The 12862-nt window shown below is 44.7% G+C and overlaps 1 protein-coding gene across 1 annotated transcript in view; it reads left to right on the top strand.

The window, feature by feature from the left end:
• Positions 1-12862, top strand: part of scaf8 (SR-related CTD-associated factor 8) — a 60246-nt gene that overhangs the window by 35792 nt on the left and 11592 nt on the right. Inside the window, exons 8-17 of the mRNA XM_079527534.1 lie at positions 567-743; positions 1097-1176; positions 1772-1892; positions 2321-2452; positions 6241-6356; positions 9448-9641; positions 9759-9859; positions 10378-10494; positions 11347-11503; positions 12154-12332. Of these exons, the coding sequence (XP_079383660.1) occupies positions 567-743; positions 1097-1176; positions 1772-1892; positions 2321-2452; positions 6241-6356; positions 9448-9641; positions 9759-9859; positions 10378-10494; positions 11347-11503; positions 12154-12332 (1374 nt within the window). The remainder of the gene's footprint in view (positions 1-566; positions 744-1096; positions 1177-1771; positions 1893-2320; positions 2453-6240; positions 6357-9447; positions 9642-9758; positions 9860-10377; positions 10495-11346; positions 11504-12153; positions 12333-12862) is intronic.

Below are 12862 nucleotides of genomic sequence, written 5' to 3'. Positions count from 1 at the left end.
GCTAAACGCCGATTTCCGGCGGCTAACGTATCTCTCTGCGGTGCCTCTCCTGGCACAAGTACACTTTAGACGGCGCGCCTCCGTCGTTTGTTTCTTAATCTTGGGTTTGAAAATGGCACTTCAGCATTCCTGGAGTGTTGGAATTGCCCGGGAGTCGGGACGGCAGCATTTGGTCACGTTTGGCGAGTGAGAGTGTGTTGGTTGTGTTATTAGTCTGTGATGGATTCACATCTCTGTTGTGTTATTCTGTGATGGACTCATGTCTCCCCCTGTGTGTAATGTGATGGACTCATGTCTCCCCCTGTGTGTAATGTGATGGACTCATGTCTCCCCCTGTGTTATTCTGTGATGGACTCATGTCTCCCCCTGTGTGTAAGGTGATGGACTCATGTCTCCCCCTGTGTTTAATACGATGGACTCATGTCTTCCCCTGTGTTTAATGCGATGGACTCATGTCTTCCCCCTGTGTGTAATGCGATGGACTCATGTCTTCCCCCTGTGTTTAATGCGATGGACTCATGTCTTCCCCCTGTGCGTGTTCTGTTCTGTGCCGTGCTCCGTTCCAGCTGCAGCAGCTGGTGCAGTCACTCCAGATGCAGCAGCAGAAGCCGCAGCCGTCCCTGCTGCAGGCGCTGGACGCGGGCCTGGTGGTGCAGCTGCAGGCGCTGACGGCCCAGCTGACCGCCGCCGCCACCGCCAACAGCCTCAACCCTCTGGAGCAGAGGGTGTCGTCCTTCAACAAGGTAACCTGTCATTAGCGTTATCCGCAAAACACTGTTAGTTTTTATGTAGGGTTATGTTTTTGAAGGTTAAAGGTTTGCTTTCGTTGTTGTTACACCGTGTGCACAGGTACATGCTTTCTCAGACATTGTAGCATGTATGTGTATAGTGCCGTTTTAGGTTTTGTACTGGGGTTATGTACAGCTGATGTATAGCACTGTTGGTTTTCTTTTTGTGCTGGGGTTGTGGCTTAGTGTTATTGTATCAGGTCAGTGGCCTTGTGGATACGCTGACTCTGTGTAGTTTGTTCATTCGGATATTTAATCAGAATTAACCTAACGACTTGTCTGTCGACGTGCCGCTGTGTTTGATGCAGAAACTTCTGGGTCAGTTTGACTTTGGGAGTGACTCGGAACGCGGCGAGGACGCTAAAAAGGACAACTCGTCGTCTCAGATGTGAGTATGAACGCAGCGTTGTCAATAGCTTTGTTTTGAGACCCGAGAACCAGATTCTGCAAATGTCTTCTAAATCCTGACCGTTTTCTGAAAAACCTTGTGTTTCTATATCAGTGGTTCTCAAACTATTTCAAGGTCAAGGACCTTGTAATTAGCTGCCGACCCCCCCCATCTAAAAAATATTTTTCACAAAATATAAATAAACAGCAGATCTACTAGCTATATCTTTCAACGGCTAAAGTTGAACTTAACCCATTTTGGGCGGGAACCCCTTTTGGTGTTTTAAACATTATGTTGTAATTTAGCTATTGAAAAATAGCAGACCTACAAGCTCGCATAGCGCGCCACCGAGTGGCGCGCTATGCGAGCTTGTAGGTCTGCTATTTTTGAAAAATTGTGAAAATATTTATTTTGGAAAACTGGAGGATTTAGAAGATTTTTTTTAAAATTTCGACGTCAGGCCTAAATGGGTTAAAGTGGTTATGCTAAGATGACACAGATGCGTTCAATGACAATGATTCGATGTACATGAAAGCTCTAATTTCTCCGCTCCTCCTCCTCCTCCTCCTCCTCCTCCTCCTCCTCCCCCATGCAGGCCCATGGTGTCTGACTCCATCAACAGCTCGCTGTTCCACCAGCTGGCTGAGCAGCTACAGCAGCAGAACCTGGAGCAGTTCCAGAAGCAGCTGATGGAACACCAGCAACACCAGCAGAAGGTCAGGACACCTGACCGCTAGTCTAGAGACCCACCCACGCCAGATAATATACTGTATGGGGCTCCAATCCCAGTGGTTAGACCAGTGGTTTTTCATGTCTAGGACCCCCATATATATATATATATATATATATATGGCCGTGGACCCCCATCTGAAAATGTCTTGTGCCAGGGACCCCCAGAAGAGAAGATTTGTGTTTTTAAATCACTCTTTCAACGTTTAAAAAAAAAAACATAGCCAATGCTAAAATCTAAATGACACGGATGCATTCCAGGTTTTAACAGTCCTAGACCTGTGGTTATCGAAGTTTTGACCAATATATTTTGTTAAAAAAAAAAACAATTTGAAAAACTTTTGATTTGATTAAAAGTTTCTATTTGAGAGAATGTAACGAGTGTTAACTGTGGCGTGACTGTTTAATGTTGCAGTCTATGAGCATGGAGGGACAGGACTCCATCTTTGGCTCAGAGAACTCCGTTCAGACCGGCCAGAGCAGCAACCAACCACTACTCCCTGAGCCAGAGCCCAAGATGGACGAATCCATTGACAACCAGCAGCAGGTAGGAAACTAAATCACATTCTTATAGAGCGCCGCAGTCCCGCCCCCTTTCATGACGACGCCAGGCCCAGGAAATAAATCCCAATGCATTTTCCCCATAGTCGTACGAAGCCAACTCGAGTCGTGACAAATCATGACAACAAACACGATATTTTGGACCAAACAAATAATTACAAAGAAGAAAAACTCAAAAAAAAGTGTTGTAACTTGCCGTTTTTTTCTTCTTTCTAATTATTTGTTCGGCCCAAAACATGTGTTTATTGTCCTGATTTGTCACGACAAGAGTTGGATTTGTCCGTGGCGTAAACATCGCTTTTTGAAAAGTCTATGAGGAAAATGAACGGGGAATTATTTTCCGGGTCTCTCAAGGGGGCGGGACTGCGACGCTCTATAGAGGGTATGCGCGTGACATTGTCCTCGTACCCGGAAGTTATGCAGGAACGCCAACTGAGTGGCAATGAACTACTTTCTGGCCTTGACAGCCCATGCATCCAAACAGAAAAGTCCTTTCTGATTGCATTAAACCATGTTAAACTCACTTTGCCACTCACTTTATTATGCATGCACATACAATCTATAATGATATACACGTTATGCATTCGCAATGCGCATCCCCTCTATACTGATATACACTAGGGCTGGGGCGGTATGGGATTTTTATTACCGCGGTTATTGTCGGCCCCCATACCGCCGGTATGGCGATAATTACCGCACCCCCCCCCCCCCCCCCCCCCCCCCCCAGCGCGAAAAAAAAATCCTCCGGTTTTATAGTGTTATTTAGTCCGGTGGAACAGCGTGTATGGAGATGTATAGAGCAGGTCTGCAAAATCCGGTAAAACACCGTATACGGAGATGTATAGAGCAGCTGTGTGTCTAGTGCAGTTCCAGTGTCATTCGTCCTCCATGCGCGGCCCCCCCTCACAGCTCACACACACACAGTGGCACCGTTACAGAGACAAGACGACTCATATAGCTTTTCCACGTGTTTCTGTTGTTATCCAGTTTACCAAAATTAAATCCACAGCGCGAGGCAATTAACCCCCGCTGCAAACGATCCGGACTTTGTTTGTGTGATTATAATATATATAAATCCTTTTGGGCCAAGTAACCATTCTGGGCGTTGAGGAGGGGGCGTTAGCTATCAGGAGGAGTTAACAGGGGGTGCAGGCAAACAGAGTTTTGGAACGGATATTATGGACTACAGTTTTATTAAGGAAAGATTGGCATTTCAATGCCGCAACACGTGTTCGGGTGTCAATCAAATCAACTGCGTCAGACATCTCCCGCAGCCCGCTGTTAAAAAAAGAAATAAAAAAGCGAACGGATTTCACATCATTTCAGATCAAGACAAGTTGTGTTGAGCGTCTTTTTCCTGCGATCCCATTGATGTCACAACAGACATTTATAGGTGGGTCTGGTTTGGAGTAGCCTAATTTAAAACATTGTCCGACTTTGTTTTGAGCGAATATTAATACCTCGCGCTGTTGTAACAGCCAGGTGCATCGTGCATTGCTCAGACCGTCAGAGAGAGAGAGAAACATTAGGCTAAACGTGTAGCCTATGGATAAGGGCGCATCGTAAGTAACAGGTTTCAACGTTGTATTGATGTCTGTCAGCGAGAGACGAGAAGAGAAAGGGGGAGAGAGAGAGAAAAACATTAGGCTAAACGTGTAGCCTATGGATAAGGGTGCATCGTTGTAACGGTTTCAACTTTGTATTGATGCCTGTCAGCGAGAGAAGAGAAAGGGGGAGGGAGGGAGAGAGAGAGAGAGAGAGAGAGCTGTACAGACAGGACGGACAGAACTGTTTTTATCTTTTGACTGACTATAAGAAAAAGTCCTTCTGCACACCTACAATGGACAGGTGCGTCGGATAACTGGAACTGAGAAGTAGAGAAAAAAAGAATCCCGCACACTTCACTTGGAATCGCAATGGCAACCATTCTCACTCCAATGAAATGCCCGCTCAGCAGCGCATCGCATGAAACAAACACCTCACCATTCAAAAACGTCCCCTCATCATGGAACCTAAAATCTTAAACATATTAAACAAATTCCAAGTTAACTGATAGATTTAATATATGATGAATTGAAAGGTTCAACTTCCAGCCGCTCCACACCACGCAGCAACTGCGCGCCTCCCCAGTCCCCAAGCCATGAGTTAACATTATTGCTTGATTGATTGATTTAAGTTTGTATTAACAGTTTACAGTACATTTGCACAACTCAATACAAAAACTGTTAACTGTTACTCTGTGAGTGGACGACACCATAAAGCATTACACTTGTTTACAAGAGGGTCCACCTTGTTCAATTAATCATAACATTTTGTACACTATACACTTCTATAAAGCCAAAAACAGGAAATCATCATAAAGGAGGTAAAAAGGGGGAAAAACATATACAGTGAGGGGGAAAAGGGGTGGGTGGGGGTGGGTGGAGTCAAGGGATTTACATGTCTTAATGACAGTTGGTAGGGCGTTCCACATTTTTGTGGCATAGGAGTGAAATGAATTTAGGTGGAACCTCTTGTAAACAAGTGTAATGCTTTATTGGGTCGTCCACTCGCAGTTAACAGTCTTTGTATTGAGTTGTGCTTGAAATGTAGGCTACTGTAATTCTGCAAACTGTTAATAAATAGTTCAATCAATCAATCAATACTTGTTTGTGCCGAATCTGGGTTGCACATGGTTTGTTGAACTCCCTCTGGTGTTGCTGGCATATGATTAGACTGACTGAGCCTCACTGTTTATTATGATACACTTTATTTCATATCAACCATATGCACTTAGGCCTAGAACCCAGGGTTAGGGTTAGAACTAGGGTTAGGGTTAGAACCTAGGGCGCCAGAACAGCACGGACAAAAAAACTTAAAAAAAAAAAAAAAAAAAAACTTTTTTTTTTTTTTTTTTTTTTTTTTACCGCGGTAACGAACCCGATACCGCGGTATGCGTTGTATACCGGCGGTATGGCGATATTGCGGTTATTGCACCCAGCCCTAATATACACATGTATTCATGTTGAATATGATGATTCAGCTCATTATAAGAATCATCGTTGGGTGTCATTTGTATGTGTTGTTGAGTCACTGGTGATGGCGTATGTACCTATATTGTTACATTGCTTCTTGTAAGTGTTAAAATGTCTTATAATGCGATTTCCGAACCACAGGACTAAAAAGCATTTAAATTCATATATTATTATATTTAGTTTCAAGAAGTGTTAAACCAGGGTATTAAAATGTATTCATTGTAATTTGCTGAAGCAACGTTCTCGATCCGTAGCCAGGGGGGTCCGTAATCACGATCCAATCTAGCGGTCACCCTACTAATAATGACCATGTCATTGATGTGATTTACAAGTACTGGTAATTAGTTCATAACGGAATGGCAATTTGGGGTTCAGTGTCTTGCCCAAGGACACTTCGACATGTAGCCAGGAGGAGCCGGGGTTCGAACCGCTGACCCATGGATCATTGGACGACCTGCTCTACCTCTTGAGCCACAGTCGCACCTAGCATCTGTTTAAACAACATGCAATCTGAATCACATTTGTGGTCATGAAAAAAACGAATCTAAATTGTAAACATGTGAAGACGCATCTATGAAATAAACTAGCAGGAGTGCTGTGGAGTCTGACGAGGTGAATTGGAGGTGAAGTGGGGAGTTTATTCCACAGTTCGGGGGGCCAGTCGGGAGAGTAGTCTAGGAGGTCGTGTAGGGTGGTGGCCAGGGTATTCTAAGGAAGGTTTGAAGCTAGAAAAGGTCTTCTTACGTACGTTGTGTTTCAGGACATGGACATGGACCTGGATGAGGGTCCAGAGGCCGTGGAAGAGGAAATCTTTGAGGCAGAGGAGAAGAAGGCCGTCAGTGCACGCTCCAGAACCCGCTCCAGATCACGCTCCAGGTCCGACTTTTACCTATGTATTTCTATTCCCTTCATCCATCCACCAATTTGGTTCCAAATAATGAATTGTCGCTGTTATTAGGGGCGGATATCGCCAGGTACCTGGCGATGCGATTACATATCGATTCCGAGGGTCACGATTCGATTAATCCCGATTAATCCCGATTAATTGGGCTACGTTACGATTCGATTTAATCCCGATTAATCATGATTAATCACTCACTGTTAATCACTCAGTCACTGTGTGACTAATAAACAAAGTGCTTTCTAATGATTATGAATATATATATTCTTCCACAGTGCACGTTTTTAACTCAAATCTTTGCTTCTGGGGGGGTCCATAGAACAAAATAGTTTCAGATGGGGTCCGTGGCCAAATACAGAACAGCAATAAACAGTTAATTGAACACTCAGGCCAGCTCCTCCCCATCAAACTCTTAGAAACATTAAGCAGCTTTCTTTAAAAAAAATAATGAGTTTGTACAAGCATACAACAAATATAACAAATATATATTAATAATGACATAAGATGTCATGTCATTAACAAATAAAGAAATACATGGGCAGGATTTCGGTTGAGGTCAGCAGCACTCTGTCAAATTGTCTTTATTCTTTAATAGGACAAAAAAGGTGCTTTTCTTTGTTTCCTTATTCAGGGATTTAATTTTCAGTTACTGAAGTGTCATTAAGGAAGCTTGGGGTCAGTTCTTGAGACTATATATGTTGCACTTTTCTGTTTGTTTGCACACATTAAGGAGCATTAATTTTGGTTTAAAGTATTTTACAAGTGTATGGCAACATTTTGGATTGTATGACGTTGAGGGGACACGGGAACTCGATACAACTCACAACGTGTGCAAGTTGTGTGAAAACAAATACAGTGGGAACAAGACGATATTGCCCACTGACATCCAGAGATGCAGTCAAGACAACCATCCCGATCCCGAACACACGGACAAGTCCATCGGCACTTTTATTGCAAAGGATTTACTATTCGGTCGTGGAGAGCGACGGATTCCAGGCCATGTTACGCACTTTGGAGCCACACTACATCGTCCCATCTCGGCCACATTTCACAGACGGTCGATGGTGTGAGTTTTATCGAGTTCTCCTGTCCCCTCAACCTCATACAATCCAAAATGTTCCCTTTCTGTCATCTTTTTTCTCTTCCCCTCCGCGTTGGTAACTCGTTCTGTTTTGGTTGTTGAAAGCTAAAGCGTGTGCGAGCGCTGTGTGCGTCACTCTAAACGGTCCGGTATGACGCCGCAGCGGAGTCGCAGATTAGTTCCACCCTTTTGCTCCGGTAAAAAATAATAATTATATAATCGATTTTTGACATTTGTACATCGATGAATTATCGTCCATGACGGCATCGCGATTAATTGGATAATCGATTTTTTTCCCCACCACTAGCTGTTATGTAACCATGAAACTTGCTGAGTGCATTCATGCCTCTCAGAGGCATGTGAACTCTTAACCTGTTAGAGAGTGACTTCTTGACCTTGCCTTTAGTGCCACCCTCAAGCCAAAATGTCAGCTTGGCACACAATACTGTATGCCTCATAATCTAATAGGCAGCCAACAAGGCAAACTGTCTAGATTCTCTTGACCACTGGAGTGAGAGCATGAGAATCTCAGATGACAATATCATTAGTGGGCGCTGGCAGGACTCTTAATCTTGTTTTCCTTCGTGTCCCTCTCGTTTGCGTCGCAGAATGGTATGGCTCTTGTATCTGGATTGAATCCAACGTTTAACTTAAGCGAAGTGTGTGGTTGTTTTAACCCATTTTGGGCGGGAACCCCTTTTGGTGTTAGCATTATGTTATGCTTTAGCTATTGAAAAATAGCAGATCTACAAGCTCATAGCGCGCCACCGAGTGGCGCGCTACGAGCTTGTAGGTCTGCTATTTTTGAAAAATCGAAGAACGACTGACACAGAAACATAGCTTTTTCAGAAAACTGTCAGGATGTAGAAGACATTTTTAGAATCTGATCTCAGGTCAGAATGGGTGAAGTCCCACAGATGTACTTAACCCTGCGAGCGCTGTGTGCGTCACTCTAAACGGTCCGGTATGACGCCGCAGCGGAGTCGCAGATTAGTTCCACCCTTTTGCTCCGGTAAAAAATAATAATTATATAATCGATTTTTGACATTTGTACATCGATGAATTATCGCCCATGACGGCATCGCGATTAATTGGATAATCGATTTTTTTCCCCACCACTAGCTGTTATGTAACCATGAAACTTGCTGAGTGCATTCATGCCTCTCAGAGGCATGTGAACTCTTAACCTGTTAGAGAGTGACTTCTTGACCTTGCCTTTAGTGCCACCCTCAAGCCAAAATGTCAGCTTGGCACACAATACTGTATGCCTCATAATCTAATAGGCAGCCAACAAGGCAAACTGTCTAGATTCTCTTGACCACTGGAGTGAGAGCATGAGAATCTCAGATGACAATATCATTAGTGGGCGCTGGCAGGACTCTTAATCTTGTTTTCCTTCGTGTCCCTCTCGTTTGCGTCGCAGAATGGTATGGCTCTTGTATCTGGATTGAATCCAACGTTTAACTTAAGCGAAGTGTGTGGTTGTTTTAACCCATTTTGGGCGGGAACCCCTTTTGGTGTTAGCATTATGTTATGCTTTAGCTATTGAAAAATAGCAGATCTACAAGCTCATAGCGCGCCACCGAGTGGCGCGCTACGAGCTTGTAGGTCTGCTATTTTTGAAAAATCGAAGAACGACTGACACAGAAACATAGCTTTTTCAGAAAACTGTCAGGATGTAGAAGACATTTTTAGAATCTGATCTCAGGTCAGAATGGGTGAAGTCCCACAGATGTACTTAACCCTGCTTTCAGTCAGACGACTTAATTAGACCGCTGATTATTTGGCCGAGCGTCTCCGAGCCTGTCACATGAGTCCGCCACACTCTGGCGGAAAGCAATTAGGCTGCGAGCCGAGTCTAATGAGTGCTCAAGTGAATGAGAATTAAATGTAAATACAGTTTTTTTTGGGGTGGGGGCGCCTGTGGCGTTGAAGCATTTACCATAAACGGAACTTTGCCAAAGAACGTTTTTCTCTCCTCGCAGATCCCCTAAGAGGAGACGGTCCCGGTCACGCTCCGGCTCACGTAAGCGGAAACACCGCAAGAGGTCGCGCTCGCGCTCCAGGGACCGCAAGAGGAAGACGTCGCGCTCCTACTCCAGCGAGAGACGCGCCCGCGAGCGTGAGAAAGAGCGACAGAAGAAGGGACTGCCTCCCATACGCTCCAAGACTCTGAGCGGTAAAAAAAAAAAAAAAAAAAACTTTTCCATTAGAGTATGAAACACCAAACCAAATGATTTATTGAACTGGAGTATTTGCTTTTATGGATTGGGAACGTGTTTGTTTTTCAACCCAGTGTGCAGCACGACTCTGTGGGTGGGCCAGGTGGACAAGAAGGCCACTCAACAGGATCTCACCAACCTGTTTGAAGAGTTTGGACAAGTAGACTCCATCAATGTGAGTACAGCCGCCGTTGGCAAGGCACTGTGTGCATGTGACCTCTGAAATATACCGAATGTCTCTTGTGAGATCTCTTGTGTGTCATTAGCTGTCTGCACCCTGAAAACGTTCTCTCCATCCCGCGTGCCCCTCTCTCTCTCTCTCTCTCTCTCTCTCTCTCTCTCTCTCTCTCTCTCTCTCTGCCCGCCGTGTTCCTTTTCACATTGTTGCTCTTTTCCATTAACCCATTTTGACCTGAGATCAGATTCTAAAAATGTCTTCTACATCCTGACAGTTTTCTGAAAAAGCTATGTTTCTATGTCAGTCGTTCTTCGATTTTTCAAAAATAGCAGACCTACAAGCTCGTAGCGCGCCACTCGGTGGCGCGCTATGAGCTTGTAGATCTGCTATTTTTCAAAAGCTAAAGCATAACGTAATGCTAACACCAAAAGGGGTTCCCGCCCAAAATGGGTTAATCACCGCTCCAGCTGTAGCTCGTCTGGTCGTTTAACCTCTGCCGTCTCTCCGTCCTCCAGATGATTCCTCCCAGAGGCTGTGCCTACATCTGCATGGTGCACAGGCAGGACGCCTACCGCGCCCGCACCAAGCTCAGCACCACGAGATCCGCCAAGATCGGATCCAAGGTCATCAAGGTAGACACACACCCCGCCTGTGTGATTTGATTTCATCACACACACACACACACACGCCTCCCTCACGGTACCCACTAATATGATTGTCCTCGTACTTCAGCAAGGTTACATCCTTAAAACGATTACATTAACTGCTGTGTTTTTTGTTTTGTGGTCTTAAGTTTCCCTATCTAGGACAGGGGTTCCCAAAGTTGGGGTTGGGGTCGGGACCCCACATGGGGTCGCGGGACACCGACGGTGGGGTTGCGAAATTGTGTTGGGTCATCAGAAATATTTTACACACCTGAATAGAATCATGTGAAATACAGTACGCAGAAGGAGGAGAGGACACTGGAGCAGCACAGCCTTTTTATTAGGTGCTAGTACAATAATTTTAGTTATCCATGAACAGTGTGGTCTGTTCAGTACTGTACTTGTGTTGCTACACTTGTTGCTACACTTGTGAGGGGATAAGGGCCAATTTTCCCCACCTGCTGTGTAGTAGAATTTGATGATCCTGGCCCTCACAAGAGAAATGCTGCAAAAGCAATGGTAAAAATGGCATTTATAAAAAGAAAATCACACCTGTGTCAATTAAATTAAATTCGATCCTTATTTCAGACTCGGGGGAATCCTTATCACAAGTGTGAAGTGAGGGGCGCGCTTATCATCGTACATCATCATACACCATCTCATTACGGCCAATCAGAATTTGCGCCCTCCCTCATCTTCGTCTTCAATGTTTGGCGTTACGCAATGTTTGTGTTTACACAAACACACCAAAAGCTGGACATAGGAGGGGCTATCGCCTCTTAAAAATCTAAAATGGTTATGTCCTCATCCAAAACGTGTCTGTGTGTGTGTGTGGTCCAGATTGCGTGGGCACTGAACAAGGGGGTGAAACAGGAGTACAAACAGTTTTGGGACGTGGACCTGGGCGTCTCCTACATCCCGTGGGAGAAGGTCAAGCTGGATGACCTGGACGAGTTCGCCGAGGGCGGCATCATCGACCAGGAAACGGTCAACGAAGGTGAGAAAAGAAACACTCGACGTCTTTTATCGGTTTTATAATCGACTCGATGGCAAACACTGACTGTAGTACACACACGTGTGAGGACAGCTTAATGCAAACATTCCCCAAGCATGTTTTGATGGCGAAAAATGTTCGTCGAGGTAAATGAAAGCTACGCTATGATGACTTAAGCCCTAACCACACCAAAGGGTCAACATGCAACTCCTTGGGTCCAAACGGTTGCAAGGAGTTAACGCTAAAACTGTCTTGATCCTTTGGTGTGGTTTGGGCCATTGAATTCCATGTGTTGAATCACTATAGGGTCAACGTGGGTCAACGTGCAACAAGACATATCACACCGCAGGGACAACGCTAAAACCGTCTTGACCCTTTGGTGTGGTTAGGGCTTAAGAAAAATATATTGACAATTTCGTCAACAAATAAAAACTAGACTAAAATGTTAGGGAGGAACTAGTGGACAAGAGATCCAGTATAAGTAAAAGACAAGTCATTTTACACTTGGTTGCATGCTGAAAATAGCAGATCTACAAGCTTGTAGTTCTGCTATTCATCAAAAATGAATAAACAATGGGCCTTGATATGAAAGGGGCTGAAATCCACGGAACTAGAGGAATGTTTTCAACCGTCTCCCCTCGTCTCATCTGCAGAATGGGAAGCTGCCAAGCACGCGGAGGCAGCCAAGGAGGCCATTGCCCAGAGCCAGCCAGCCGCTGCGGAAGCCATCGCAGCAGCGTCCACCACCGCCCAGACCGAGGCTGCCTATAGTCAGCAGCAGCAGCAGCAGCAGCAGCAGCAGCAGCAGCAGGTCACAATGATGCCCGTTCAGGTACACGCACGCACGTGCACACCCGCATGCACGCGCGCACACACACGCATGCACACACACACGTCTCACACACACACACACACACACCCACACCCACACCCACACACACAGACCATGTAAAGTAACCTGGCTATAACCAACCACAAATATTTGAAAACCTTAGTTACTAGCTACTTAGTATTTATTACAAAACATGAATTACCCTATATACATTTCGGCCGCGACGCATTGTGAGCTTGTAGATCTTGCATTTTCTTGTACATCTGCATAATGAGTTTATACTTTTGGTACTTTAAGTACATTTACGTACCAATACTTTTTAAGTAAATTATGATTACCGGACCTTTACTATCAATAATCGCAACGTTGCGGTATTTGATACTTTAACTTAATAAATAATGAGCTATATTTAAGTGAAAAAAAAAACACTAGTTATGGGTGTGAATCTTCTCTGTATGCAGTGGTGGAAAAAGTACTCGCATTTTCTACTAAAGGAATCAATACTGCAATACAGAAATGTTCTGTTACAA

The sequence above is a fragment of the Electrona antarctica genome, assembly GCF_951216825.1.
Source record: "Electrona antarctica genome assembly, chromosome: 18".
In the NCBI taxonomy this organism is placed as follows: Eukaryota; Metazoa; Chordata; class Actinopteri; order Myctophiformes; family Myctophidae; genus Electrona; species Electrona antarctica.
This window is presented reverse-complemented; position numbering and strand designations above follow the sequence as displayed.